Genomic DNA, 16,734 nt, shown 5'->3' with positions numbered 1-16,734 from the left:
CATTTCTACAGACTGTGCTGATGTGGATAAAACCTCTGCCCTTCACACGGCTTGGTAGGCCAACTTATAGTCACATTCAAGTCTTGTCAAGGGCATTGCATCTGTGTCTCATTGTTTTTGTTTTAGAAGTTCTATGCAAATGGAACTCTGTACTGCATTTCATATAAGCAGAGAAGATACAAAGGATGGAGCCTATGAAATGGGAGACATTTCCGGGAGAGGAAAGGGCATCGTAGGCAATGTCAGGTTTGATGTTGTCACAATGAGTATAAAAGTCACTAGGAGATGGCATGCAGAATGCAAGAAAAGACCTCTAGGGAACCTGTGATCAAATAGTCTCAATTTCCATAACAATAGAGGTGTCCGCTGAGTAGTTGCTTATTTATGACCACAGCTTCTCCAAACAGATTTTAAGACAGGTGTTGACTGGTTCTAACAAAAGTGAATCTTGCTGAATGAAAAGGTCATAAATGTTAGCAAATATCTTAATTGCTGTAAGTTTATTTGAGGTATTCTCTCCCCCAGCGCATGTAGAGCCAACAATGAATTGGCAACATGAGCAATATCTTTGGTACTGTGGTTGACTCAGGTTAGTGTAACTAAATTTTTTCAGTCTCCTTCGGAGAAAAACTGCATACACCAGTGACCTTTTTCCTTTACTAACTTGACACTGAGATCAGTTTTGAGAGGGACTTCCCTCGGTCTGCCTATAGCAGTGTTGTAGAGTGAATCAGCTCTGCGGGGGAGATGTTTGCTTTGTTCATGACCTTGAAGCAGGGACTCTGGCTCTGCCCACCTGGAGCGGGTACAGTGAGATTGCATTCACATAGGGGAACATGCAGAGTTTATCCTTCGAGAAGACCAATGCTGGCAGGTGCAGCCTATTTGTCAGGTATCAGATTATCTATAGGGTCAGCATCTGTCTGCAGCAGCATTTACCAGCATGGGTCTTGGTGCTTTCTTTAGGTCCCTTTGGAAATAACATGCTTTTCATGACTAAAGTTACTCACTGAAAGTTGATACAAATTTTGCAATGAGGAAAACATCTTAAACAATATTATGCTGGCAATAATGAGTAGTAAAATCCAAGTTAGGAGAGGAAAAATAAAATGGTATACTCCAGTTTGTGCTAGAGCCAGTGAAAGCAATTGTCAGCATCTCTTAATAACTCCACAAGCAGTGACATCATGTTGGTAGCTTGTAATCAGCCACGGTGGGAGTATTTACACTACAGAAATTGGCAAATGCTACAAGTCAGAGGTCTCCCCACTCCTTTGCCCCTAGAAAACTGATTGTTAAGTAAACACTTACCAGCACACCACTGGCACTGAATTTCTATTAGTTAATATTAACACCAAAATGTAGGTAATTAGGGTAGAGGCATATTTTTTTCTATACACATCCCTTTTCAAAGAGGAGACAAATCCTTTGTTTTCTTGGAAGGTATTACAAAGCTTCAGCATTTTCCTTTTTTTTTTTTTTTAATGGAGGAAACATGCTAAAATGCCCCATTCTTTTTTCTCCCCCCAGTTATTTTCATTTACTTAGGGCAAGAAGTGTAACAGTATTTGATATTTGATAATTTATTGCAATCACTAGGATACTCTTTCAGATATTTCAGATTCCAAAAGACTTATGTGACATTCATAGAATTGTAAATTACCAAAAAGCATGAGCTGCCTTCTTCAATTTAACACCTCTCCTACATACACACTCATTGTGATGAGCCCCTGCTTTTCTATTTAGTATGGGTAACTTCTTAGGAATTGTTGTGACATGGCTGTCAAATCTGTATGTTCCACCTCGCTGATTGGCACACCTTTGGAAAACCTTTGGATGTGACAAATAAAACCAATTATTATCAGGAGGAAGTTTCAAATTTCAACCAAAGATTTATCATTATTTCTCCATTCCTCCATGTCGTCCTCATGGCTTCTTCCTTCCCATTTCTTTCCTTCCTCCTATCTTTCCTCTCTTCCCTTGTCTTCCCTGAGTCTTTGTTCTCTTGAAGAAAAAGGGATGGAAACAACTTAGAGGTCAGAAATTAGAGTGCCTCCAGGTTCTGGTTGGACTTAAGTGGACCGGTATAAGACCATTGGGAATGATGGAAGCTGTCAGAGTAAAGAATGGGAAAAATATGCTTTTTCCAGGAGCAGTGATTCAGAGTTCTGGAAGACACTTCCGACCAAACACAAACACATCTCGGCAGCCTCTGTTAGCAGTCTCCTTCATTCTTGAAGAAATTGACAGTGACTCTCCCACAATTATAGGACCATTATCAGAAATTTGAGAAAGGAAACTAGCCCAGCTTTCTTTGGTATTTTACCATTTGGTCTGTCTTTCCTCTTATCTAACACTGTATTTGTTCCTTGAATGCCTGCTATATTCAAAGCACAGTTTTAATTTCTGAAATTTTCAAGGGGAATGGGACCTACCTCGCCCTGGAGGAACTCCAGGTTTAGTGGGAAAGACAGGCACCTGAAGGGAAAATCACAATCCATTTGATAAGAAGTATAAAAGGTATGAAAGACTGTTCTGGAGGCACTGAGTTGCCTAACTGTTGTTGCCTGAGCATTGGGAAAAATTAACTGGCAGTCACATTTAAGGAGCTCTTAAAGGATGAGTAGGTGTTTGAATGTCCCTCCCCATCTTCGGCTCTTCATTCTGTTACTGGTTCACCTCTATCATTATTCAATATAGTTATAATGAGAAACTCATATAACATTGGCACCTTCATCATATCGCCATAACTGAAGGCCATCCTAGAATTTTGCCACTTTGCTTAGGATGATTTTTCTTATTCTTGTATTTTGTGCCTATAGATGCCCGTTAAAGAAGAGAAGCAATTGGTAATACATTTCTCTTGCAAGTTACTTAAACTTCATTTTCCCCCACATGTCATGGTGTAGTAAATGTGTTTTGATGAATGTATAATACATGTATTAAAATTTATAACTGTCTTAAAAGAAACTTCTGTTGTCACTTACCACTATAAATGTAACTGGGGTGGATTTGAGTGGTCTGATGAAGCAAACTACCTTTAGAAAGAAAAGCCGTAACTATTAATCTTGTTCCTAATTAGCCACAGGGTGAAGAGTAATGTCACAGGGTGGGAAAGGGGATCTTGAATATCAATATACCCACTCTCTGGAAAAAGAATGTCTCCATGTAAAATTTTAATGTATTCGAATACTTCTATCTTGTCCAATATATAAAAAAAAAACCCACAACATATCATGTTACTAATTTTCATTTTTTACACATATCTGCATATCAAACTTCAGAACTTTCCTGAGTCTGTATGTTCTTAATTGTATATTTTCATTCTATTTACTTGTGCTAATTCATCCCTTATTCGAAATACTCATGACAGAAGAGGATTTATTTGGTTTAGCCAAATACATGCCAGATGATTATTTAAACAATTAAGAATTTGATAATTAAGATACTTAATTAAATGAGGGTCTAATAATTTCCCTGAGTATCAAATAACAATTTTTTATGAGATTGTAGATCCAAAGCAGGTGAGAACTACATTTTAAAGCTATAATCTAAATGTAGTTCTTTATTTCTGGAAAATAATTTAATATAAAACTAGAAGAACGTTAGTTAAAATAGTGTAAATAATACCAAAACTTGATAGAAGTATTCACGTAATTCAACCTAAAGTATGATTTTCCAGAAATATAAAGACAATTGAACCATCAACTTCAAACACAGTTATTTGGTTAATTATTTAAACTCTTAATTTGATGTGTAAATATAGAAATATGAAGTCTGTTGTTGGAGAGGAAAAAATTTTCTCTACCCTTCAGAGTTCTTCTGGCTAGTTTAATAATCAAATTGGCTTAGATTAGCAAGAGAAAGTCTAACAAAAGCTTAATAACATGTATACCTCCTGTAAACATGGGAGAAACCAGGAAAATTGCATAACTCCGCAAAATGCCTAAAGCCATCACCCTTTTTTTTAAGATTTTATATAATTATTTGAGAGAGGGAGAAAGCACAAGTAGGGGGAGGGGCAGAGGGAGAGGGAGAAGCAGACTCCCCGCTGATGCACGGCTCCATCCCAGGACCCCAGGATCATGACCTGAGCCAAAGGCAGAAGCTTAATAGACTGAGCCACCCAGGCGCTCCAAGCCATCACCTTAAATATCATCTTCAGCTGAAGACAAAGATGTTGGGGGTGGGGAGTCAGTTAAGGGAGGTTACCAGGCAAAGCACAATAAACAAGAATAAAGCTGTTATGCAGTTTTAAATCCATGCTTTCTCCTTTGATAAATTTCTAGAGATTTAGTCTTCCCTCTCTTCCTGATATAGCAGAGAGACACCCTTCCAAATGGAGATTTTCCTTACAAATTGTAAGAGAATGTAAATGTCTCTTACAAAAGGGTAACTTCCACTTGGTTGGCAGAACTTCTCCTGTGTTTGCTGTTTCCTAAAAATAACCAGCTTAAAATAGCATGTCAAAGAGGCTATCTTGGGGTGGCAAAATTTGCTCCCCTATACCATAAATAATGGAATTGGCAATATTTCTAGCAATGTTATACTATCAGTCATAATTGTATTTTATATGTTGTGTATTTCAGATATTGTGGGGCCAAGAATAGGCCACCCTAAGATGGGCCACTTTGACATGAAGATTATTTTGAGCTGAAGGCAATCAAGACCTTTGTGCTCAAGTGAAACTTATGCCCCTTCATTAACTACATAGAAAACTCTAAATTGGGGGTCTTTCCCAGAATAAGAGTAATTAGCAGAGGTAAATTTGATCCGAGTGTCCCCTCTGTATGGCAGGACAAACATCTAATTACCAAACATCTCTTCTTTTCACCCTGTGAATTGCATTCCTTTCTTCTGAAGTCCCAGGACTCTACCCCCTTATCCTCAGTTTAGAATAATATATATATCTCATTTTGCCTGTCTTTAGAATTTCCATGACTATGTGGATTCTCTGTACATATGCTATTTGATTTTCTCCTCTTAATCTGTTTCCTGTCAATTTGATTTTTAGTCCAGCCAGAAGGACCTCAAAGGGGACAGGAATTCTTGATCCCCAATAATATACAAACAAATGTCTAGTTTACTGAATTAAATCATTTTGTAAATTTCTCTTTAAGTAAATTTAAAAGATGTAAGCAGTATTTAAATGGATATTGGGGTGCCTAAGAGGTTCATTCAGTTAAGCATCTGCCTTCAGCTCAGGAATCCTGGGATCCAGCCTTATCAGGCTCCCTGCTCAGTGGGGAGCCTACTTCTCCCTCTGCCTGCTGCTTCCCCTACTTGTGCTCTCTCTCTCTCTCTCTCACTCTATCTTAAATAAAGAAATAAAATCTTTTTTAAGAAAAGTGGTATTTAAATGGATATATAAAATCTTGATTTAAAAAAATGATTGTTTTATAAGCTAAGTCTCTGGGGTTTTAGGTCATTGAAATCTCTGTTTGAAATCTCTCAACAGTAATTTAGTAAAGCAAACAAATCAAACATACAAACCAAGCAAACACTGCTGTGCCTACCCGATCACCCCTCTCTGATCTTCCTGAACCCAGTGTTCTTAAGAGTATAGGTCGAATTAGAATTGTCAAACAGCACAACTACAACCCTTGCAAATGTCTCAGTTCTTCAGACTAAATTTTCCACTATCCTATTCATGTCCTTAGCAGATAGGCTCAGATTAGGAGTCGTACTTCTTAGTAATAATATGACATTTCTCTTTGCCAAAGAAACTCTTTTTTCTTATCAATCAACACATAAATATTGACTACCTGCTTTGGGCTCAGCTGTGGGATAATTATTAAGGATACATAAATAGGACTAACATGGAGGAAGAAAAATCAATGAAGGTAACAGAAGAATAATTTTTATTATATCAAGAGGACTGTATTTGCCTGTTTTTCTGTATCAGTCAGTATGTGACTTGAGTCCTAAACAACAACAACAACAAAATTCCCAAGAATGACTTGTCAAGAATTTTTAAAGCATCCTTATGTTTGTTTTTTGAGGTGTAATCGACACATTAGTTTCATTACAACATAGTGATTGATATTTGTAGACATTGTGAACTGATCACCACAGTTAGTCTGGTTACCATCTGTCAGCTTATATAGTTAACAAAGATTTTTTTTTTCTTGTGTGAGACCTTTTCAGCTTTACTCTCTCAGCATCCTCCTATTTAAAAGTAATCTGTGTATGGCTTTAATTGGAAGCAGTTTATTTTTAACTATATCTTATGTCGCTGAAAATTTTTTTCCAAAAAAACTTTACTATCATCATAGAACTATTAAAAAATTTATAATTCATCATGATAAATAAAATGAGCAGGTTGATATATTTGGATAAAGCCCAGATGACTTTGTTGCTATCCTGTGGTTAAAATCTGTGCCTGTTTTGGAGTCGCAGACCATCTGAGCATCAAATGATTTTACTCTAAGCCTTAAGCATCTTCATCAATCCTTGTCTGGCATCCGAGACATCTCCTTTACGTGTCAAGAAGGTCTACTCAAGTTCCAGTGGCTCCCGGGTATATTTTAAAAAGTAGTTTGCTGTTTATAATTGATTCAGAATGGAATTTGGCATTCTACCTTGAACAACCAGCTAAATCCAAAGGAAGTGACTGTTACCTACCAACCAGATGATTGCTGGCTTCATTGATTATTCAGAATGTTTTTGGAGGATCCAAAAAGTGCAGGAAAGCAAAACCAAAGGATTTTTAAGGATAGATTTTCTCCTCCTCTGCCTTCTGGTTTCTTGATGTGTAATAGATGCCGACATACTTTTGTTTGGTTAATGTTCCTTGTCCTGGAAGGAAAAAGATGTGTAGATGGGAGAGCTTTGTTCTACCTCCCAATGATGCTTCTGTTTGCAGACCGAACAGTTGACTTTGACTGATGTTTGCAGATACCTCCAGGAACTGACGTTGACTTTAGGGTAACAGACAAGCCCTTTTCTTGGCAAAGAGTTTTTGTCCCTCTGCCAGTTCAAATGAGGCTCCCTTTTTGTTCTGGGCCATAACAATCTGCCTCTGCTGCTTTCTCTGGGGTAATCACAGACAAGGCCCAACTGTCTGATAGATATCAGCTGAGACACAAACAAAAGCCCAGACCTAAATCTCAAATAACAAGAGGAAGAAGGATGCCTCCTTATCCACCAGTCTCTTATCAAGTGCCTGTTGGGTCTTAGAATGGACTCTGACCAAGCACTTAGTGGACTAGGGCCTTATCGCACAGTTTACGATACACGATACTAGAACTCCTATAGTTGTTGGTGAACATGAAGATGTACCTACAGTATTTGTAAAACTGTCGAGATGATCCCTCCGTCAGGATGCTAGCTGGACCTTGAAGACTGGCCCCATAGGTAGTAGGTCTTGCATGTGATACACATGTAAACTGCGTTAGTAGGAAACTAACCTATTATCAGTAGATATTGCCCCATTTAAAAAAAAAAAAATCTCTGCCTCTTAGAATTACTTGGTGGTGAAGTGTCTTGAAAAGATTCACTTTAACCATATTATTGTGTTGTCTGCCATTCTCATCTGGTAAGTAATTATAGCCTTTAACTTTATTTGTTTTAATTCCAGTATAGTTAACATGCAGTGTTCGTTTCCCCAAGCTAGTTGACCATACACCACACACAGAGCTTTGGACGTTCTGTGTTATAACAAACCTCCTTTCGGTGCTGGCCAGCCAGCTGTAACAGCATGCCTGCATGCAGCCACACACATAACTTTTTATGGAAGGGCCAGTAAAAATCCTACTAGAAGCAGGTAATTACGATTTTAAACAAGAGTCACAGGTCAGGATTCCAAATGAAATTTTAGCATGCCCTAATTTGGAGAATTTTGTGAAAATTACAGATAACTGTATTTGTAAAGTGCCTGCTATAATGTCTGTCACACACACTAAGTTGCAGTTGTCTTTATCATTTGACATTGTCCATTCTTTGGTTTGCCCTATAAATTTAAGGTTTAGTCACCCTGTCATTAATCTTAACGAAGACATTCCATTCTTCTTTTAATTATAGCAAGGTTCTGGGTGCTTAGTTTTCTTTTCTCCTTTTCATTATGACACTCAGGAATGTGTGAGATAAGTGGTCCTAGAGAGAGTCATGAATCAGTGATTTGCTTTTAGATTAAACACCTGAATCTTCCTAAATCTGTAAAGTTTTGTTTAGAGACATGCAGAGGTTCAGATTCTATTTTTTCCCACCCTATGCAAGTCCTATTACTAGAAAAAGTCTTCTTCATGTCAAGCATAAGTAACTGATCAAGCTGTTGTCCTCCTACTCTGGCTCAGGGAAGGTGAAGAGCTCCAAAACAATCCTGCCTTTGTGTGAAGAGTTTATACTCCCCACTTCTCCCTTCTCGGGAGGCCTGGGCCACCAGCCTCCAACCCCGGTCCAAGGATCTGGTTTTTAAAATTCAGTGTACAACGGCATACATATTTTAGCTTCCTGGAAGTTGCCCACATATTTACTCAGACTTTGGCTAGATTATACCTCTGGAAGTAAAACCATCATCTAATTGAGTTAAAATTATAGACACCTGGGGCGCCTGGGTGGCACAGCGGTTAAGCGTCTGCCTTCGGCTCAGGGCGTGATCCTGGCAATCTGGGATCGAGCCCCACATCAGGCTCCTCCGCTGGGAGCCTGCTTCTTCCTCTCCCACTGTCCCTGCTTGTGTTCCCTCTCTCGCTGGCTGTCTCTATCTCTGTCGAATAAATAAATAAAATCTTAAAAAAAAATAAATAAAATAAAATTATAGACACTAAATTAAACATTTCTAATATATTCACTGGTAGCTCTGATAATCAATTTTTATTGAGTAGTGTGTTTGCTCATTCTCTTTTACTTTTCAAGAAGATAATTGTTTCCGTATATTGATATTTGATATTGTTTCATTTGTAACTTGGGGAGATTTTTCATATGAAACCTCTTTTGGGCTATGTATAGGAAATAGTTATAAATAAATATTTCTCAGGATTTGAGAGAGACATTGTAAAAACTTCTATTCTGCCTAAGATTAGCCATGGTAATTCTCTGATTCCCACAAACTTAAGTAGTACTGGCTGTTGAAAAAAATATTTTAGTGCCTTAAGATAGATATATCACTTTAATAATTACTGCTTGTTTGCAGAGTGGTTCAATAACAAATTCCTTTCTGACTAGTGACTTCTATTCATGGATATAGCGCTATAAAATAATCCACCCTTATCGTTCATATTTCTGGCCCGTTGAGTAAGGTAGGAGCTATGTTTGATATGCAGGAGCAAATACTAAAGCAGTGGGGTTGCACTTTCTGTCAACAAAGGTATCAACTGCCAGAAAACCCTGATAAGTCCCATTTCAAGCAAGTAGAGTCTGGATAATACCAAACTACGAGACAAGAGTCCGTGCTTGTGAACTGGCGGTACCGCCAAAGCGAATTACCGTTCGCACCCAAAATAAACACCCTGAAGTTTTTAACAAAGCTAGGTCATCCATCTGCAAGGTATGTGGCGGGTTTAGCTAGTGAGAAACCTTTTGATTTGTCAAAGCAGTTTTAAACTACTGTCATTTCTCCAAGCCAGAGGTTGAAAAGGTCAAGGGGAAGCTTTAAAACATGCGATAACGTTGTCTTGGAGTTGGGGGACATACGGTATTTGCTAAGCAAATGGCAGAGTGAATGAATGCTGATGAGGTGTGCTCTATTCTGGAGTCGCCCCTGAGAACAGCATAAAGAACAGCTCTCCTGTTCCGACTTTACCACTACTATGCTGTCACCGGGGAAAGTAACTTCAACTCTTCGCACCTCCGTTTCTCCATGTGTAAAATAAGATGACTGGAAAAGACGCTTTTTTCAGTCTCTGTCAGGCTTCTTCAGAGAATAGATACAGGATCTTGGTTCAAATGATCATTTCTTGAGAAAAAAACTATAGTAAAAATGGTTTGATTTACAGTTTATAAACCCATGCGTTGTCTTTTTTTAATGGACAAAGTGTCAGTTTTTCAGGTACGGTAAAAATTAAATAAGGAGGCAAATCTTTAGTTGGAATAGTCAAATGAAAACCAAAGTCACAAAGGATTTTGTTAAAATTAAAAGTTCATGGTATCAATCCACAACCATTAAATTGTTAGGATAGCCTTAGTTTAAGTATATTAGTCTCATCTCCTCAACTATTAGGTTGAATCATGAAACTGCATCTCTGTGGGTTTAAAACGGTCTTCTGTCGTCGAGTTCATCCTATAGATGTGATTTTCATGGGAGCAGGGGTACAATGCTGTGTGTTCCTTTCTTGATACCATGCTGGGTACATTTGTTCTCTGATATAGCATGTATCGAAAGCAGTATTTTGGGGCAGAAAGTCTTTTTGAAATCACTTAATGCAATATATTACTTTAAAGATGAAGAAAATTAGACCCAGAAAGTTCTCAGAATTGTAGTTCTTTTGATGTTCAGAATGACAGAGGCATTAGAAACAAAAACTTTTGAATATACTTTGAATACTCTACGTATCAGTTAAAAAAAAATACTGGTCTGATACATTTTATAGGAATAGTTCTTAGCGATTAAAGTTAACAAAAGGCAGTAAGCAAGGATGGTTCTCAAAATTCTAAAAATCTGAAGGTGCTGTTCTTTTACCATTTTTGTTGACAGAGGTATTAACATTTTTGAGGAAAACTTTTTTTGATTGTTAATGCTAACAAAATCTTAATCCAAAGGATCACCATCGTCATCATCATCATCATACTAGAAAATAAACATGATCTGAATATGAAATTCGATCCCCGAATAAATTACTTTGCTATATTTGATAAGTTTCAATTCTCTATAAGGAAGCAGCCTCCACTTGTAGATGTAGTTACTATTTATAGAAAGGTGTCATGGCCTCACAAAATTAGAAATAGACTAAGTGCAAAGATATTTGTAGGTCATGCTTTTGCCTTAGGTCTTACACACTGTGGAATTTCGCATTCTTGTCACATCTCTCTGCCGTTTTAATTATAGAATCATCACATTTTAGAAAATCTGGTTTGATATTTGTCAATAATTGTTTACGCTGAAAGCTATATAACCCCAAAATAATAGAGTCCAACATTACGTCTTTACAAATGAGGAAACTGAAGCCCAGAGAATTTAAGTCACTTTAAGTTACTTTGAGTTAAGACACCGAACAGGTTGGGACTTGGACATCTAGTATACTGCTACATTGAGTGTGTCATTTATTTTCTTAGTTGCAAAGTGTTTGCTTCATATTTACCCTCTCAAAAACAGATTGCAGATTAAGGAAATGATGTTGTGACCTTGGTGCTTGGAGTGAAGTAGACAGAAAGGTTTTATTGACACGACGGCATACTATAGGAATATAGCTAGAGGTTGTGTCCAGATACGATGACCGTCGGGCAATTGATAATGAACTGACCCCAGGACTTGTCTGCCACGCTTTTACAAATTTGTCAGTTTTCCAAACACTTGGAAGAAGCATCAATCAAATAAAGATTTGAAACAAAGGCCTATTAGATACACAGCTTAAGTCTTATGGTTGGTTGTCTGTTTTTCCTGATAGAAACATGAGTTCAGCAGGCCCTGATGGGAGGAAAGTGATGAGAAGGTGTGACGGACTGATCGACTCCCTGGTCCATTATGTCAGAGGAACCATTGCAGACTATCAGCCAGATGACAAGGTGATTCGTGTGTTAAATACCTCTCATTTTAATTACTTACTTTGTCTTACTAAGATGCCTCAGAGAATTCTGGAAGCATTCTGTTTGGGTTTAGCTTTATTCATTAACTCACTTGCTAAGCTTAAGATTCCCCATCTATGCTTAGAAATATTAATATCTACCTAACCCCATTTTTCTGTCTACTTTCCAGACCCAAATTTACAACTACCTGTTTAACAACTCTGTGTAGATATTTGAAAGGAGCCCAAGTGCTCCATGTGCAATAACGAACTTAAATTCATTTCTTCCCTTATTCCCAAACTTACTCCTTCTCTGAATAATCCTTCTTAATAATTATCCCCATCCACCAAATAAAACAGAAATTTGCATAATCTCCAACTGCCTGCCTTCCTTCACATCCTGTATCCATCAGGCAGCAAACCATGTGCGTTCCACCTTGGAAACACCCCCCAGTTGGTTCACTCCTCCTCCCTGGTGCTGCTTCTACTGCCCTGGGTTGTGTATCTTTCATATTTACCATGCAGTAGCCTCCTGACTGGTCCTACGAACAGTTCTGGTTTCCAGCTCCACATGGCTACTAAATTACGTATCTTAAAATATGGAATCATCGGAACACACTCTTAGAAGTAAACTAGAAAGGCTCTCCGGTGGTTTGAGAAATTCAGCCTCTTCTTCTTAGCATTGTGCTTGTGACCATTTATGATCTAGCCACACTCATTCGACTCCCCCGGGCACAGTCGAGCACACCCCACGGCATCCACTAAACTGTGTAAAATCTAAAGGCGCAGGAAGTCCTGGGATAGCACACCTGCAAAGGGGTGTCTGTATGTGTATGATCACTGCTCACGTCCTGTTTTCTCAGGCCACGGAGAACTGTGTGTGCATTCTTCATAACCTCTCCTACCAGCTGGAGGCAGAGCTCCCAGATAGATATTCCCAGAGTATCTATATCCACAACCGGACTATGCAGACTGACAACAACAGAAGTATTGGGTGTTTTGGCAGTCGAAGCAGGAAAATAAAAGAGGTATACTGGGAGGACTTTGAAAGAAAAATTATGTATGTGTGTATTTCTGAGTACTTAGTATATGTCAGGCACTTTTTTAAGTTGTTTTAATCCTTACATCAACCTTAAGAGGTGTATTATTAATATCCTCATTTATTGACAAGTTAACAGAAGTACAGAATGGCTAATTAATTTTCCCAGAAAAATCCAAGAAATTAGTAGAGGGGACAGAATTCAATCCCAGGTGGTCTGTCTCCAGATTTGCACTGTTAGCCACCATATCATACTGCTATCTGCTCTATAAGTTAGGAAATAAGCTTAATGCAGCATAGCCAATGGTGTATAAATTGCTTAACATTAAAAGCAACCCTTATGTTTGGCTCTGGGTATCCTAAAAGTATATCCATACAAAGGAATACTGTCCATACTGGCATTCCATGAAAACTGGAAGAATGTAACCTCTCCTATTCCTCAGACTATCATGGTACATATTTGTGAACTTGGAGAGCAACTGGTAAATTTAGAATCCTGATGTTATCCCAGACAACTTAACAAGACTGAGGGAAGAGGCCTGTTTTTCTTATCTCTACAGTGGTTGTGACTAATTTAGCTTTTAGCTTAACAGCAGCCTGAAAACTATTCTAGAACAGCCTATCCTTCATGCTTGAGTTTTCTCTTACTATGAAAAGTAAAGTTGGGTGTTGTTAAGGAGAAATAGACATTATGAGCTAAAAGTTAACTGATTGGAAATCATACATATTTGTTTTTTCATTTCCATATCAGGGGCTTGTTATTATGCAAATTGTCAGTCTCTCTAGACTAGATGGTATTTCTGGTCCCTTAGTTTGGGTGCGGAATTGTAGAAATCACTTGAAGGCATTAATTCTGGATTTCACTGTGTATGTGGTTAGCAATATCAGGACATGCCAATGCCAGAAGAAAAGAGCAACCCTAAGGGTGTGGAATGGCTGTGGCATTCCATCGTGATACGGATGTATTTGTCCTTGATCGCCAAGAGTGTCCGAAACTACACTCAGGAAGCATCCTTGGGAGCTCTACAGAATCTCACAGCAGGAAGTGGACCAGTGAGTATCACCCTGTTCTTCTGCTTTTTAAAAATAATGACATTGTAGGACATACGTATCTACATTAGGTTCAGAGATAAGACAGTGAAGTAAGAGCAAAAGTTTTCTCTCTTTAGTCAAGACAGTTCTCAGTAATTGCCAGCAAGACGTCCAGCTTTCTAGGACTTTCAGCCTCAATTTCTGCAGAGCCACATCAGGCTGTGAGTGAAAGACTCCTAGATATTTATTTTAGAACTCTTTCAATTATATGTCTCCGAATCCTACCTAAAGTGGCCTGGGCAAAAAAGAGGAATGTCTTGGCTTATTTAACTGGAAAGTCAAGGTGGGTCTTCTTTCTGTCATGGTGGGTAGGTGCCCCAGCAATTGTAATTATAACTCTATCTCTGGGTTCTCTCTTCCCCTTTTTTATTTTCAAAGGCTCCTCTCATATGATAGCAAAGGTCACCAATGATTCCAGACTTTCATTTTATCCAGTCCAGTGTCCCCAACAGAAAAGAAACTACTATTTTCTCAATAGCTCCATTTGGAACTCAAGAAATGAGTCTCACTTGCTCATATCTGAAGCAATACCTGTGGCTAGGAGCCTGGGATGTTGTGACTGTCCAGGTCTGGGTGATGTGCCCACCTGTGAATTTCAGGGGCATAGGTTTAAGCAGGCAGGGTCACTGCCACTGGGACCACATGGACTGGAATGCTAAAGGAGCGGCTCATTACCAGAAGGAAGAATGAGTCCTGGCCAGGCAAAAACAAGAGATGTCCACTGTGTATGGAGTTGGAGAGGACATCTGTGCTTTACATCCCAGAAATTCAACTACAAAATAAAGAGCTGCTTCTCTTCCTGATGCACTTACTTTATACCAGCAAAGTCAAAATATATAAAACAGTAAAAGCTTATTCCCCTCCCCATGTATTTTACACCTCACTACATAGTTAGGGATTCTATAAATATTTAGTTATTTGAACTAAGCTTATATTCTTTATCTTGATCATGAAGTTAGAATAAACCCCCTCACACATAAAATTGTTCATTGTATGTCCAGTTTCCAATTATCCATCCCCACAGAGAGAAGTACTCTTATGGATAACAAAAATAGTATTTATTTTTTTTTTAAAGATATATTTCAATACTTTTTTTTTAAAGATTTTTTTTTTTTTTTTTTTATTCGACAGAGATAGAGACAGCCAGCGAGAGAGGGAACACAAGCAGGGGGAGTGGGAGAGGAAGAAGCAGGCTCATAGCGGAGGAGCCTGATGTGGGACTCGATCCCACAACGCCGGGATCATGCCCTGAGCCGAAGGCAGACGCTTAACCACTGTGCCACCCAGGCGCCCCAAAAATAGTATTTATTTTTGAGAAACCATATTCATTCTTTAATGTATTTACACAGAAGCTTGCTGTGTTTTGAACAAAATTGTGAAACACTAAAACCAGTATTTCTCTTATCTCAGCACTGTGGTTAAGAATATGACCAAACGTAGGGCACCTGGCTGACTCATTCAGAGGAGCATGGGACTCTTGATCTTGGGGTTATAAGTTTGAGCCCCATGTTGGGTGTAGACATTACTTAAAATCTAAAAGAAAGAAAGAAAGAAAGAGAGAAAGAGAGAAGAAAGAAAGAAAGAAAGAAAGAAAGAAAGAAAGAAAGAAAGAAAGAAAGAAAGAGAAAGAAAGAAAGAATATGACCAAACTTTCATCTCTTTGATTTTCTGCAAAATTTACTTGTGCACAGAGAGGAGGGAACAAGAAACTACCAGGGAGCCCTGAATGATGCACAGTCATCATACCTTCTCATTTTCCCGTGCGAGGTTTCCCAAAACTATTTCTTTCACTTTCCCAAACTACAGAAGCCCTCTTACTAACTCTCAGCCAACTTAAAAGAAAATGTCAGGAATTAAGTGGTGTGCGTGTATGTGTGTGCATGTCTGAGTTCCCTGTGCTGAGTATGGTTCAGTATGAGCTGACCCTTTAAGCCTGCATTTTAGCCTCTTCCATTCCAAGATCTCGCATGGAATCCAAACAGTCCAGAGGTGTTTCCATGTTCCCAAGGATTGAAATATTTGTGCCACTTAAGTTCTGAATACGTAGTTTATTACCTAGATCTTAAGTTCCTTCGTTCATTTTTTGAGCGCCTCCTATGTAGCAGGTACTAACTAGCATAGTGCTAAGTAGGTAGCAGTGAATAAGACAAAATCCCTGTGGTAGGTAGTAATCTAACTGGGATGAATAAATAAACAGAAATCTAAGGTACCAGGACATTCCAAGTCCGAAAGGAATCTAAGCATTGGAAATATCTTCATAACTGTCCTAATTGTGTCCATTTAAAATCATACCTAATATTAAACCAGTCTGGTCCCCTGAAAGGAGGCCTACACTGACCTGGTATCATCTATACTCAGAGTTGTTAAGAGTTAATTTGACTGGAGATATATAGGAGAAAATCATTAGCACCATGGGACAATTATATGTTCTTTAAAGTTACAAGATGCTTTTTATTAAAATTTTGATATATATAAATATATATCTATACATATATCCTTTCTAATCATTACTTTTCCTATTTTTGTTATGCTTAAATAGTATGATAAAAAAATACTTGTTTTTTATAATTTCTAAAAAGAATCACTGAATAGAAAAACACAAAAAGCAAGGCATTTAAAATTGTTCAGAGAAAGCATCCAGTCCATTAACCTTGTGTTCATAACTGAGATAGCCCTAGCAGTTGATGGCCATGTGCCTGAAATGGCAAAGAACCTAAAGTAAAATAGATAGCTTCCTAAAAGATAGGTTATGTAATTTAAGTATTAAATTATGACTGATTTCTAGTCAGTAAAACTACATTAATAAAATTTATTGGTTCAGATAAAGTGGTCATTCTAATAATAAATAAGGAAAGAGAAAGAATTAATAAAATTTACCCATTTAGCAAACTCTGTAAGTACAGTATAAATTAAAAGTACATTATAAATCAAAGGATTAAGGTA

The 16,734-nt window shown here is 38.0% G+C and overlaps 1 protein-coding gene across 1 annotated transcript in view; it reads left to right on the top strand.

The window, feature by feature from the left end:
- Positions 1–16,734, top strand: part of PKP2 (plakophilin 2) — an 89,810-nt gene that overhangs the window by 55,509 nt on the left and 17,567 nt on the right. The window contains exons 7-9 of the mRNA XM_040642332.1: positions 11,544–11,661; positions 12,524–12,688; positions 13,579–13,752. Coding sequence (XP_040498266.1) covers positions 11,544–11,661; positions 12,524–12,688; positions 13,579–13,752 — 457 coding nt within the window. The remainder of the gene's footprint in view (positions 1–11,543; positions 11,662–12,523; positions 12,689–13,578; positions 13,753–16,734) is intronic.

Source organism: Ursus maritimus, unplaced genomic scaffold, assembly GCF_017311325.1.
Source record: "Ursus maritimus isolate PB19 unplaced genomic scaffold, ASM1731132v1 scaffold_26, whole genome shotgun sequence".
Lineage (NCBI taxonomy): Eukaryota > Metazoa > Chordata > Mammalia > Carnivora > Ursidae > Ursus > Ursus maritimus.
The sequence above is the reverse complement of the archived record's forward strand: the minus strand, read 5'-3'. Positions and strand labels throughout refer to the sequence as shown.